This window comes from Sceloporus occidentalis, unplaced genomic scaffold (genome assembly GCF_023333645.1).
Source record: "Sceloporus occidentalis isolate IW3139 unplaced genomic scaffold, rSceOcc1.0.p SCAF_5, whole genome shotgun sequence".
Lineage (NCBI taxonomy): Eukaryota > Metazoa > Chordata > Lepidosauria > Squamata > Phrynosomatidae > Sceloporus > Sceloporus occidentalis.
In genome coordinates this window covers 7,848,692-7,863,644 of record NW_028316985.1, presented here as the reverse complement: position 1 = coordinate 7,863,644, position 14,953 = coordinate 7,848,692, and the positions used below count along the sequence as shown (strand labels likewise).

At 42.0% G+C, this 14,953-nt stretch overlaps 1 protein-coding gene across 2 annotated transcripts in view; it reads left to right on the top strand.

Moving 5' to 3' along the window:
- The window catches only part of LOC149311637 (inter-alpha-trypsin inhibitor heavy chain H5-like), a 53,588-nt gene extending 38,635 nt beyond the window's left edge, over nt 1-14,953 (top strand). For both annotated transcript variants that reach the window (XM_089527518.1, XM_089527517.1), the window contains exons 9-14: nt 387-696; nt 2,518-3,071; nt 5,140-5,199; nt 7,171-7,287; nt 11,495-11,872; nt 13,097-14,953. In XM_089527518.1, the coding sequence (XP_089383644.1) occupies nt 387-696; nt 2,518-3,071; nt 5,140-5,199; nt 7,171-7,287; nt 11,495-11,872; nt 13,097-13,398 (1,721 nt within the window). In that variant the 3' untranslated portion in view covers nt 13,399-14,953. The remainder of the gene's footprint in view (nt 1-386; nt 697-2,517; nt 3,072-5,139; nt 5,200-7,170; nt 7,288-11,494; nt 11,873-13,096) is intronic.

The following is a 14,953-nucleotide window of genomic DNA, read 5'->3' as shown; positions in this document are numbered from 1 at the left end:
TGTGTGTGTGTTATGTGACAAAGACAGAGAGAGACTAAGAGTAGGAGAGAGAGAGAGAGCATCTGCTTACTGCCTAAAATGTCTAACCACTAGTATTGATTACCTTTATTACCTGATTCTGTGTCTGTTAGCCTTTGCTGCTAATCTGCAAACATCTGTTCTGGTTCTACCCATCTATGTATGTTCCTGAAGCCTGTGCCCCTGTTGGGATTCTGTGAATTGTAGTCCCCAAAGGGAACTTTTCCAAGCTTGTTCCCACCCAAAGATCTAGTAGTTCAAGTAAAAATTGAACATTTTGACATTTTGAATCACTTGTCTTTTCCTCCAAACAAGAGGCGAATTCTATGGTTATTAACAAGAGGGTCCTTCTGTGGTTCTCTCTCTAGGCACAAATATTAACGGGGCCCTTCAAATCAGCACAAAAATACTCAGTGACTACATTGCCCAGAATGACATTGAACCACAAAGTGTCTCCTTGATTATCTTCCTGACGGATGGACGGCCCACAGCTGGGGAAACAGAGGCTGCCAGGATCATCAATAACACCAAGGAGGCCATCCGTAACAAGTTCTGCCTCTTCACAATTGGCATTGGCAATGACGTTGACTACAAATTGCTGGAGAGATTGGCACTTGAGAACTGCGGTATGATGCGGCGTGTACGGGAAGACGAGGATGCTGCAGCACAGCTCAAAGGGTTGGTAGGGAAGGATGCAATCTGCTTTTCATTCTTTATCATGTTGCTAGTCTTCTTGCTAAATTCAACCACTGAATTCTGTGGGAATGATTTTGGAGTATAGATGCAATGAGAGAGTTATTATTTTGGGGGTGGACTGGATGGTAACCTAGAAAATGTGGGTTCAAGAGCCATGATGGGATGGAAAAGGTGTTGGTGGCATTATCTGATTTGTTGTCTGGCATCCTGGATAGTGATTACATAGTAATATACACTCAAGTTGCTACACAGTAGTTATGCTGTACCACTCTTCCCCTCTGAATAATGACATTGTGCAACTGATTGTGTATCTGCCAGTGCACCTTTTGTGCAGAGGGAAAGCACAGTGACTGCTTCTCCAATCCCAGTGGATAAAGTGGTACATCGAAGGCACTGCCAATATTTATGCACCATCCAAGAATCCATGTGCAGTTGCATGGCAGGGATCCTGTTAGTCCTACTTACAGTAGGCTCACTGAACCAATTGTTAGATGGTAAGTCAACACACTGGTAAGGGTTATTGATATACATGCATTCCACAATGATAAAATCAAAACAAAACAACTATACTTCTGTGGAGAACCAGTATGGCATGGCAGTTTGAGTGCTAGACCAGGACTCTGGAGACCAAGGTTCAAAACCCATTTGACAATCGAAACCCACTGGGTGACCTTGGACAAGCCATACTCACCTAACCTCAGGGGAGGGCAATGGCAAACCCACTCTGAACAAGTTCTTTCCAAGAAAACCATAAGTCAGAAACAAATTGAAGGCACATGACAACAACAATACACATTATTACTCCAATTGAAATCTAGCCAAGATCTAGTGGGTTAGATGTTATCTTTGAATATGTGGATTCAATAACAATTGTTGGGATAATGGGGATGAATAGAACATGTGTTGGAAACATTGATTTGCATCCTGTTTGTGACATACACAAGCATAAGTCCACCCTATGAGCCATCATGATGGAGCGGTTTGAGTGTTGAATTAGGACTCTAGGAGACCAGGGCTTGAATCCCCCCTTGGCCATTGAAACCCACTGGGCGACCTTGGGCAATTCACACTTTCTTTGCCTCAGAGGAAGGCTATAACAAAAACCCTTTGAACAAATCCTACCAAGCAAAACCTGTGATAGGGTCACTTTGGGATTGCCATATATTGGAAACAAATCAACAAGTCCAACCTAAATTTGTGTATGTTTTTTTCATTTGTTGCAGAAGTTGGTGTTCCACCCTCTGCACTGATGCCCCACTCCCAGGGCATACAGTTTTGCTGAGATAATCATTCTGAATTGCTATTCTGTTACTGGTGGAGAATGCAGGAGATCAGCAAACTGTTTGGCTATTTCCTTTAGGAACTGCTAGGTTCTCCAACACAACTCTATGGTCAACCTCTGGCAGAGTTGTGCTGGAGGGCCTAGAGATTCCTACAGAGAAGATGTTAATCAAAACTGCAGATAATCAAATTACCAAAAGTCAAAGCTGCAAATGTGGAGGGCCAACTGTAGAACCTATCTATAAAAGCCTATCTAATCTACTCTGTACCAACTATGGAACGGCCAGTGGGGTTATCACAGCAAAATGATGAGTCCTAGGGGTGTTAAGCAGGGAGCCATAGCAGACTTTCGCCTGTGGAACTCTTGTTCTTGGTTGGACAATGTAGGCTCTTGGTCATTAGCCAATTTGTTGTGTACTGTAGGACTTTCTGTTTGCTTCCACTATGCTCTGCTTGTATATTTCTACTGGAGCTTAGCACTGTTTGGGAAAGTAAGACAAGTAACAAAATTTTCATACACAGATTCTATGATGAGATTGGCACACCTCTTCTTTCCGACATCCGGGTTGATTATCCAACCACCAGCGTGGATCAGGTTACCCAGAACCTCTTCCCCAACTACTTCAATGGATCTGAAATCGTCATTGCTGGAAAACTCTTCAACAAGACCGCCAACAGCTTACATGTGGAAGTGACAGCCAGCAACAACGACAAATATGTCCTCCTGAAAACTGATGTGGCCATCAATCTCTCTGGCAAGAATCATATTGGTGGGGCTTCAAATGTTGGAGGCTCCACCAACGGTCAGAACTATGTGGAACGGGCTTGGAGCTACCTCACCATCAAGGAGCTGTTGACTTCCTGGCTAAAGAGTGATAATAGTGAGGAGAAGGAGTCTCTGAGAGAGAAAGCCAAGGAACTGGCCCTCATGTACCACTTTGTCACCCCCTTCACAATGTTGAAAATGAAGGAGCTTGCCCTTCAGGCAGAGCTCCCGAAGGAGATCTATGTTGGCCCATTGATGGAAGAAGTTGGGGAGATTGTACAGGGGCTGCAAGGTCACCGAGCACCACCTGGTAAGGACAATTCATCTTTCCAAAGATGTTGTTGTTAACAGATATCCTGGCAATGCTATGTGAACGCATTGCCCTAAATCAGGGTGGACAATTTTGTGCAGGCTGGGGGCCGATTCTCCCTCCAGACACCTCCCTGGGCTGCATTCCTCCCAGCAACCCCAAATGTCTTGTTTTCCTATGTGGTCCTTCCCAAAATGACAACAGAAGTGATGCTGTGAAAGGAAATGAAGGCATCTGGGGCTGGTGTGGGGTTCTAAAGTTCTTGTAGAGGGTGAAATGGGAATATTTGGAGTTATTTCATGCATTCTGAGGAGCTTTCTGTGTGTGTTTGGGACAGGTCTTGTCTGAGAATCACACTATTCTTTTTTATTTTATTTTTATATAAATTTTATTAAGGTATTAAAAACATACATTCTGTATACATGATTCATACATATTTCATTATTACCCTTATATGCATATTAACTACAAAAGACAAATAATAACCATATTCTTACTCTTTAACTCCCCCTCCCCACACTATACCTCGCATATCGGCTTTCTATATGTCATTAAACATTCTACAGTATGCTTTTTCAGCTATCTCATTTATTCCTCCTTCCTGCACTATATTTTGTCATTATCAGATTTCTCATACATCATTTTTATTAGTTTGGAGAGAGTGTCTATAGTTACCTCCTTAATATTCTCATTCGTTTTATGTTTATCTTCTGCTTTCCCAATACTACAAATATTCCTATCTCCACTTCAATTACATTTCCATACTTGCTTCTACTTTGTTCTATATGCCTATATAATATATTTTACACTATTCATTTTTAAATGTGGGGCTTTGGGGGAAGAGGGGTATACAGGGGTCACAAAGGGAATCTGTGGGCCATATGTTGCTTATGAGCTGCACTATGCCCACCTCTGGCCTAAATCCAGTTGCTACTCTCACCCAAAGTGAATCCATTGTACCAATGGTATTTTTTTCAAGAGCTGACACATCATTCAGCAAGGACATCCGTATGTCTGCTGTAGCTGGAAATAGCAGTTGTATTTCGGCCAGTGGTTCCCAACTTTTGGTCCTCCATTTGTTTTTGACTTAAGAACCCAGAAGTCCCAGCTAACTTGACCAACAGTCAGGAATGATGGGAGCTGAAGTCCAAAACATCTGGAGGACCAAAGGGTGGGAACCACTAACTTAGGCCATGGGTGGGAATCATGTGGTCCACTAGATGTTGTTGAACTACAGCTCCCAGCATCCCTTACACTTGGCTATGTAAGTGAACATTGCTAGGAGTTGCAGTCCAATAACATCTGGAGGGCTACACGGTTACCACCCCGATTTAAGCCAATATTTGTATATAAACAAGCAAAAAAAACACCACCCTGGATTTTATCAGTTAGTCTCAACCAGGCTAAACCCATTGGCTCCATTTCTGAAGGGAATACACATAGGCCATTGATTCTAATTAGGACAGAGGAGTTGGGGAGAGCCAGAATGATGTAGTGGTTTGAGTGTTGGAGTAGAACTCTGTCTAGGGTTCAAATCATCACTCAGTCTTGGTTAATGTTGGACAAGTCACACCTTTCCACCTGAGAGGGGGGCAATGGCAAACCTCCTCTGCATAAATCTGACCTTTGAATTGTCTTAAAGCAGAAGCTCAGAGTTAAATGGCAATCCTTATAACAGGAGCCAAAATCATGCAGGCCTCCAGATGTTGGTCTGCATATCCCAACCGCATAGCCAGTGGTTATGAAACTTGCAGTCTAATAACTATTTCTTGAGGGCCACATGACTCCCACCCCACAACTGACATCAACAAAGCTGGAGATTAAATTCAGCTGTTTGACTAGTTGATGGGGAAACACAATGGAAGCCAAACTGATAGTGTTACTTAGTAGTTGGAAAAAGATGAACCCTTAATTGAAATTCAATGTCATGTCTAGGAAAGCTACTACTTCAACAGTACATGAGCGACTGCAGTTGTTTAGGAAAGGCAAAACAATAAGATGGTGGGGTTAAATAACCATGATGTCGCTTATATGTAGCATCTTATTTTCCCCTTCCTGTTTTTCCTAGTATTAGATTCTGTTCCTGGAAGGCCAGAGAAACAAAGAACTAAAGTCACAAAAACATCAGGTAAGTGATCTACACACCACAAACAGCATCAGTAGCTGCTGGGTTTTCTTCCTAGTGTTCTGAGATTAAAATGGTCCACCTTTAGCTTTTCCCTCCAAAACACAAACTTAAGATGGTCAAACAGGATTCCATTAGTGGGGGGAAAGGGTTGCTGAGGGTTTTTAAACTTAAAAAGAGAAACAGAAAACCTGCCTAGAGGCGGCTTAAAGACTTTGGCTGGTGTCTTGTTAGTCAGTTCCATTGTGGTGTGTTTAATATTAAATATTTTTGAATTTTTTGTTTAAACATTTATTGTTTTATATATTATAGAGCCAACTGTGATTCTAAAAGTTTTAAAAGGTTTTTAATAATTTCTGTAAAATTGTAATTTGATAGTTATAACCCATATAAGGTTGTCACAAATAAACTGTACTGTACCATATAGGCGGGGTACAGACGGGCAGGGTAAGACGTCTTGGAGGTGTATTCTGCTGAATACGGAGCCTCCAGACCGCCCGCCCCGGGGGCGTGGCTCAGGTGTATGGGGCTTCCACATGGGGGGCAGTGAAGACGCCTCACCTGGGGCCGTTTCTGACCCACAGTTTCCATACCACCGCCTCGGAGGACGCTGCAAAGAGAGAGGCAGCTTCTGCACGGGCGGCCAAAAACGGGGCTTTTTTTTTTTCTTTTGCCGGCTGGCGGATGCGCAGCTGCGGCGCTCAGCACCGGCGGCAGAAAGCCTATGTGCACATTTAAAGCGCCCAGGCCCCTTTAAACTTTTTCCCTCGCCCTGCCCAAGAACAATGGTGGTCTCCTGCCAGCTGGTGATCAGCTGGTGTTGGCATCCTTGTCCGCTTGCACGTTGGTAGTGTCACCAGCATCATGGATGCCTCCTCTCCTTTGGTCCCCATGCTCTTGCTGAATCTGCAATGCACAGCCACAGCTGTCGCCGCTGCCACCGCTGTCCCCCTGCCATCCCCCATCACCTCCCTTGTACATATGTAAATATTTAAAGTTTTAGGGGTTTTTTATTGTTAGGTGAAAATGGCACAGGAATGTGTGTAGGGGTTCACTTTAAATTCCAGACTTTCCCCAATTCTAGCAGCGCATGCGTACATGTTGCTCTAGGGTTAGGGTTAGGGTTACGAGCATTAAAATAGAGTGCAGCTGTGCTGCAGCTTCCACATTTACATGGCATCTGATGCTCTAATTAGAGCCTCGGTGCAAACTGTGCATGTTCCAGGACCCCGACTCATTATGCGATGCAGCAGACACAGAGCTTTTAAATGGGCAACTTAAATTAGCGGCGTAACAATTCTGGCGTACCGGTACAGCAGCTGATAGACAGAGATGCGCAGCTGCGCAGTATATAGAAAAGAAGCGGGGAAAAGCAGCACCTTTTTAATGCCGCTTCTTCCCGCTTGGGGCGTGCGGGCGGCGTGTTCATGGCGGCATTCAGGTAAGGGCCGTCTGAAGGCTATACCTTCATGATGTCATGAACACACCCCTTTTTGCCCATCTGTATCCAGTGTCTATGTGGTAAATTAGACATACAACCCATGCCTGCCTTTTCTCCTCTCACACAGTGATTCATCACTTCCTACCCTGCTTGTAATAATTATTATTATTATTATTATTATTATTATTATTATTATTATTATTATTTCTTTCCTGCCTCTCCTCAAGGCTCAAGGTGGTTATAAAATTGGGGATGTTGATGGGATGGACTATCTTAGAAAAGATTAGCAGTATTGTAGATCGCAGGAACGTTGAATGGAAGCGCTGTGCACTGCAACATTTTGTTAAAGTTTTCACATATCTTATTATTGCATTCCAGGAAATCTAACCTCAAGAATTGATTTTTTAAAAGTTTTGATGGAGGAGGGAGCCCGAGAAGAATCTCTATAGATTGATTGATTGGCTAATATTATGTCTGTTAAGCTGTGGCAGCATTAATATTTTTCTCATTCTTTTTTTCAAATGTCTCTTCAGCGGATGGCGATCCCCATTTTGTTGTTGACTTCCCCTTGAGCAAGCTGACGGTCTGCTTCAACATTGATGGGGAGCCAGGCGATATCCTCAGACTGGTTTCTGATCATAAGAACTCTGGTATGATGAGAAACTGTGTGTTGGGGGTGTTCGTTCGTTTATTTATATGTATTTATTTATTTCATCTGTATGCTGTCTTTCTTTCAGGTTGAGACCCAAGCTGGCTCCCAGAGAGAATCAATTTAAAAAACCTTCCCAATAAAATGTTAATAACAATTAAAATCACCACATAAAACAATATAAAATCATTTTAAAAACAAAGAAAGGTTTTAAGAAAAGAAAAAGAAAGCATCCCAATAAGAAGCTGCCCTGCTTACACATTAAAAGCCTACTGAAATGAAAAGGGTTTTGCTTTCTGTTGAAAGGAAAGTAGGGAGGGTGCCAGCCTAGTCTCCTGCAGAAGGGAGTTCCAGAGGTTGGGAGCAGCCACTGAGAAGGTCCTGTCTCTCATGTCCCCACCAAGTGGGGCTGTGATGGTGGTGGGTTCTTGCTGGTTCATATAGGGAGATACGGTCTTTCAGATAGTCTGGACCTAAGTTTAATTGTGGAAATGAACCAGTAGCCAGTGATGCCATTTCAACAAGGGAGTTACATGTTCCCTATAACTGGCCCTTCTGAGTTTGCCCCTCCAAAAAAGACCAGAGCCACTGGGAGTCTCTTCCAACTCTATGATTCTATTATTGTATGGAAGGTAAATGTGAAGCTGTCTTAGAGTATGGTAGCATGGTACATAGTCATTTGAGTGTTGGACGAAGACTCCAGGAGACCAGGGTTCACATCCCCTCCCAGCCACAGAAAATCACTGGGTGATCAGGGGCAAAGTTACACTCCCTCAGCCTCAGAGCAAACCTCCTTTGAAGAAATCTGGCCAAGAAAACCCCACAATAGGGTCGCCATGAGATGGAGTCAACCTGATGGTACAACAGCCACACAGATGATGACTCTCAAAAGGATTTGAAGCAAAGGGCTGAAGCAAAACAAGAGAAGCGGGTTTGTCCCCTGTGCAAACAGCCAAACACCAGCCTTTTCAGCTTCTACCCCATTCCCATTTGCCATTAACCATGGAAGAGAAGATATTTGGCCATGAATTGATGCTTCTAAATCCCCTCTATACTATCTATAGGTCCATTGGAGAGGCTGTCATTTTGATAGGGCTTCTGAGAAGGCCCTAAATACGCTAAAGGCACCAGATCCCATCTGATCTTGCAAGATAAGTAGGGTTCTCTCTGGTTAGTACTTGGATGGGAGACTGCCAACAAATTCCAGGTACTGTAGACTATATTTCAGAGAAAGGCACTGGCAAAACCACCTCCAAGCATCCTTGCTCAAGAAAACCCTATGAAATTCATGGGATTGCCATAAGTCAACAGGGGATTTGAAGACACACACACACACACACACACACACACACACACACACTGAATGGCACGGTCCGGACCCAGTCCCCCCCCCCCCCCCAGCAGTTGCTTTTTGCAGATGAAAATGATGAGAAGTTCCACTTATAAACCTAGTAATATCTGACATGGTATAGTTTGCCTCCAGAATCAAATTAAATTAAATGGATCATGGGAGGTATTGGATTAAAAAAGTTTCCATCCTCGTGGGTAGGGGTTTCTAGACTTCCTGATCTCTCCTGGAATTCCTAAGCAGCTGTGACTTGTAAGAAGATTACTCCTGAGACAGTAAAGCTCCCAACTGACTGGGAAGAGAAAAACCATGGAAAGAATCAAGACTATGCAATAGTTTTGTAAAGAAGAAGGAAAACGTATTTGTTAAAGAGAGTATTATATAATATGGACCTCTTCTAGTGTTTCTGCTCTATTATTATTTCTCTTCTACTGTTCTTGTTCTTCAGTTTATACCCAATGTACAAATAAGTAGTATGTATTAGTATTATTTATACTCAGGGAAGTTAAAAATTTGTTTCAGGGTTCTTTAGATGTCGTTGGATTGCAACCCCCAGCAGTGCTAGCCAGTATACCCCAAGGTGAAAAATGCTGGGAATTCCATTACTTCTGGAGAGCTACATGATCCCCACCTCTGAGCTGCATAAAACAACATACCGGTAGTTAAAACCCCAAATGACAAACAACTAAATGCATTATGAATGTTTGCCAAAATGCGATACAACTAATGCAAACAAGATGCAGTGAAAGACAAACCAACACTACGTTAATCTGAAAGCTTGTAAAAATAAGGTTTTAGCTGGGACCTGAAAGAGAAAAGTGTGACTAGGCATGATTCAGATCTGTTCTCCCTCGCAGCGACCGCCTGCTGTCCTGCTACAATCGCATTCGTTTAAGAATGGAAGCATACACTTTGCCATCAGTTCTTCCATTCTTAAACTAGTGAGATTGTGGCAGGATAGCAGGCTGGTGTTTTAAAGTCCCCAGTTTGAGGCTCAGTAAAAGCCAAACTATATGCAGAAGAAATCGGTTTTTCTTGGCTTTTCTCCACCTCCTTTGGGACTGGCTCCAGTCCAGCTGAAATTATCCACACACCCTTCTGATGCTTTATCTCTAGAAAAAGATTGCTAACAGGGTGTGTAATAAAAATGTGTAATTCCAGTTTTAGATGTTTCTAATAGGCCTTTGGGCACGTAGCCAACATTGCTACTTTTAAACTGCAACCCGCTTTTGACTGGCATTTTCTGGTTTTAAGAATGATTTATATGAAATATTAAAAAATAATGCAAATTCACACAACAAGAATGGGTGCAGAGGTAAAGAAACATACCTGTGGAGTTTGGAAGTGCTGAGTTTATATTTTACCTCCAAAATATATTGATTTAGAACTGTTTCTAATGATGCTCATATTGTACAACAGCTTTGCTTCATTCACAAAATTTTAAAAGGAGTCTGGGTGTAATAATGCTGGGGAAAATGTATATCCCTGTGAAAAGTGGAAGGTAGTGGAAAAATAGGAACACCACTTATAGCCCTGAGTTTGTAAGACCTGGGGAGGGCAGTTGATCTTGGGATTTTGGAGGTCTCTTATTCATAGGGTGGCCAAATGTCAGTGTCAACGTGATGGTAAATAGCAAAAGCAATAATAATAGATGCCACTGGCAGCTTACACATTCCCATATTATTTAAAGATTTTTTTTAGAGCCAGGAGAGAAAATGATGCCCAGTGCCTTTCAACTGATAGCACTAGGGGTGCATCTGCACTGTAGAAACACTGTAGATTCCATCCTATGGAATCCTGGGAGCTGTAGCTTTACAAGGTCTTCAGCCTTCTCTGCCAAAGACTGCTGGTGCCTCACAAAATGACAAATTCCAGGATTTCATAGGATGGAGTCATGGCAGTTAAAGTGGTGTCAAACTGCATTATTTCTACATAGGTCTGACTGGAATGTAACTTGGAAAATATACTTTTGAGAGTTAATATTCCCCCCTTGATTGAGGATTCTGGAAATAGGAGTCAAAAATGTAATATTCCCAAGTTCTAGTATCCTTATGGCCTTAATGTACTGCTCCCTTTCAGAAGTGAATAAAACCTTTTGGCAGCAAAGCAAATTAGGGAATGCAAAAGGAGCCTTAGAAGCCAAGATATAAAGAGGATGCATAGAAGTTAAGAAAAAGGAAACTTAAACCTTTACACCTGCTTGCCACTGCTTTCCCTGTACCTTTCATACAGCCAAGATTTCCAGATGCTTTTGTCCTCCACAGCTCTGGTAGTTCCAGACCCTTGCTTCCTCCTTCAATTGTAATATGGAGATAATTGAGTCTGATCTACCTGACAAGATTGTTTTGAAGCAGGGCTGAGCAACCTTTGGCATTCTAGATGCTTTAGACTACAGTTACCATAATAGATTACCATTGATCGTGCTTGCTGGGACTGATGGGAAACAAACTGAGGTACTGGTGGATGAGAAGTGGTAATATGCATAATAAAAGAACACTAGGTTGGAACTACCGAGCAAGTTGAGTTTATGTATTTATAAAACCCCAGCCATGTTTTTTCCAGAGATACAATAATCATGTAATACTCAGAATTCCAGTAGCAAAGCATGTTAGCAAACCATGTCAGAAGCTCTGCCCCATGAACTCTGGGCATCGTGGTGAATATTCTTCAGGTTTTGGCTCCACAGTCATGGGGACTAACTATTGTCTTTTAAAATAAAATAATGTGATTCTCTTTATCCCAAAACTTTATGCTAGATTCCATGCAAAATTTATCAAGCAAATATCATGCAAGGTACTTCTCAGCACAATATCTAAACCTAAACGTTTCATTTCTTGCTTATTCTTTCTTTCCCTTTAAGGAGTAACTGTGAATGGCCAGCTAATAGGTGCTCCTGCTCCACGCCACGGCCATAAGAAACAGAGAACCTACTTTAGAAGCATCACTATTCTCAGTAACAAACCAGAGAGATCATATCTGGAGGTTACACCCACAAAGGTTATTTTGGACGATGGAAAGAGACTTATCTTGCCTTGTGACCGCACTGCTATGTTGGCAAGCAAGAACCTAGAGGTCTCCATATTTGCCCGTTCCAATGTCACTGTGGTCCTCCGGGGCACCATTGGCTTTGTCATTCTGATCCACCATTACAAGAACCCCGCTCCATACCAGAAGGATCATTTGGGATTCTACATCTCCAACAGCAAAGGCCTTTCTGCACATTCTCACGGCCTACTAGGTAAGGAGGAGATGCTTTTGGTTTCTAGGAATGTGTGAAGGAGCTTTAGGGTGCTTCTACGCTGTAGAAATAATGCAGTTTGACAGTACTTTAAGTGCTGTAGCTCCATCCTACGAAATCCTGGAATTTGTAGTTTTACATGATCTCTAGCATTATCTGCACAGAGTGCTGGTGCAAGGCAATTTAAGTTTCCTAAGGCTTCAGCCTTGGTAAGAAAACAAAAATATTTAAATATCAAAAACATCAAAGCCAAGCCTGTCAGGGTCTAGCTTTAAATCAGCAGAGTAGCAAACATGTCCTTGTCTAACTATGCTTCTCTAAGAACCGAGACTGACTCAAAAACAACACAAGCAGCTTCCAGTTTAAACCAAAATTTACTAATGGCTTTAATTGACTTATTCATAGAGGCTATATACTGACCTAGCTAATTAATAGTTCAGGTAAAGAAGAAATCTTTATCTCACCATCTTTTCAAAGAAAGGTTGAGAGAGGACGAAGATGGAAAACTCAACAAGAAAAAAGAGAAAACTCTTTGCATGTGAATACTTTCCAAAAAGAGGAGTGACCTGAATCACATGGTTTGTTTACCAATTTTCAAAGTTATTGCCATGTGGTTCAATAGGCGCAAAAGGGGTGTTTGAAAGAGGGAGAGATGGCAGGATTGGCATGCAGGAAAATCTATCTAAGGAGGGGAAGAGAGGATGCAAAAAAAAATCTTCTAACAAATACAGTGGCCAGAATCCACTTGGTTAGTTGGAACTAGAGTGAACCGATTGAAGTAACTATTAATGAGTCAACCCATAGATAAATCCAATTAATTTAGTGGGTCTGCCCTACTTTATGGACAATGGCCTCACCAACTTGGTGCCTTCTTAATTTTCTGGACCTAAAGTTCATGCAGCCTGTGACTGATAGGATTTATAATTCATAAGATCTGGAGGGCACCACATTGATTGTAGGCTGATCTACATTCCCTCTCACCTGCACAACACCCTTTTAAAAAGATAAGGTTATCCACTAATTTCTGTCTTTGTACCTGTTGAAATTTTAGCTATACAGTCACCCCTCTGTTCTCGCAGACTTGAGTTTCATAGTCTTGAGCCCCCACGGTGCATGTGAGTCTCCGTTTTCACAGGGGGTCCGGAACAGATCCCCAGCAAAAACGGAAGGCCAACTGTATTTCAATCTCCAACCAATAAGTTTTCTGTTTTTCCTCCTACGCAGGTCAGTTCTTACACCAAGATGTTAAACTTACCCAAGAGCCATTGAGACAGAGTCATCCCATGGGCAGCTGGAACCAAACCAAAGGGGTAGATGTGAACTCTGGGAATGCATTATTAAAGCTGAAAGGGCGTTTGGTTCCTGTTGTGTGGAAACAGAGGAAGATCTACAATGGTGAACAAGAAGTGGACTGCTGGTTTGCCAAGAACAATGCCGAGAAACTGATTGATGGACCTTATAGGGATTACTTGGCCTCTCACCCTTTTGACACAGGGACTAGCAACTTGATGGATAGCAAACTCTGAGGAGAGAGAGTGTCCCACTGGTTTTTAACACATACAAAACCAGCCACTCTCAGAAAGACTCTTGCGCTTGGACTGTTAACACCAAAGAAACCAAGATTCTTTCTTTTTTTTAAAAAAAAAAAAACAGAATTCAGAAGACATCCGTCTGTTCTGTGGGTGCTAGTAATGGACAGTTTTGCAAGTGACTCCAATAACATCTGTCTACTGATGGGTTAAAACACATGGGCACAGACACACACTCCTGTTAATAACTGGTTTATTGTAGCATGAGCTTTCATGGGTTTCAGTCCAGTTCTTCTGATGTGTGCATGGAGCACAAAGCCACAGTTACACAGATATGGAGGTGGGATCAGACTGTAACGGGATACAAAAAGATGCAAATTGCAGTGCTGATCATAAACCTTCAAAAAATTGTGGAAGGTATACAGATCTATGTTGAAAATTTGCATCTTTCTTGTAACATGTACACTCTCATCTTACCTCCTCAACTATATAACTGCTTAAATACTTGTGGCATTAATTCTTTACTCCACCACTGCATTTGAAGGAGTGGATTGATGTCCCCAAAAGCACATCCAAACATAAATCAGTTACTCTTAAAGGTGTCACTACATTCCACCCCCTTTTCTTTTTTTTAAATACTGAGACAGATAAACATGGTTCTCTCTTTAAAAAAATCTGCTACTTGTGAATGTGATTCATGATGTTCATAATATATGATAGTTGGGTATTGGAACATGCTGTTGGAATAAGAGATGGAAAAGATACCTGATGCTGCCCCATGTGGGTTTTGGTGCTCTGTGTGTGTGTATGTGTGTGCAAAAGTCATAGCAAGCAGGGGTGCTATTTGAAAACAAAAGCCCCCCCCCACACACACACACACACACAACCAAAGTGAAGGACTTTTAGTAAATCCCACAGGTCTCAATGGGGTATTCTTTAAAAATCTGCCTTAGCATCAATGGGATTTAAATGTGCTTCACTTTGGTTGAATCAAGCTCTTTTCACAACTACTAACAGACATGCTCTTTCTCTGGGGAGGGATATGCATGTAAACACAGAAACATGCACAGTGCCTCCACTATGCTTGAAAGCAACACAAGTGCTAATTATAAAACAGATCAAGAAAAAATAAAAAAGCAAGGAGGTGGCAAGTTCTAAATAGCACCAATAAGACCCACTGGCTTATGTGGTTTTGCATGAGCATCTGTGGAAGAAAATCCATTTTCTCAGATGCACTGATCATAGAATCATAGAATCTAGAGTTGGAAGAGACCACAAGGGCCATCCAGTCCAACCATCCAGTCCAACCCCTGATGGAGTACATTATTCCACCTTAGGTAGAAATGCAGATGGAGTACACTCTTCAGACTCAGAAATGAATGCAGTAGTATAAACTACATTTACATTGGATGCAGAATGTTGCCCTCCATCAACATCTCTGAAGAAGTAGATTTTCAAACATTAACACTTGTTGGTTAGCTTTAAAAATGTTGCTAGACCCTTGTCATTGTCCCTTTTGCTTCTTTTATTTTTTTTATAAAGAACACACATC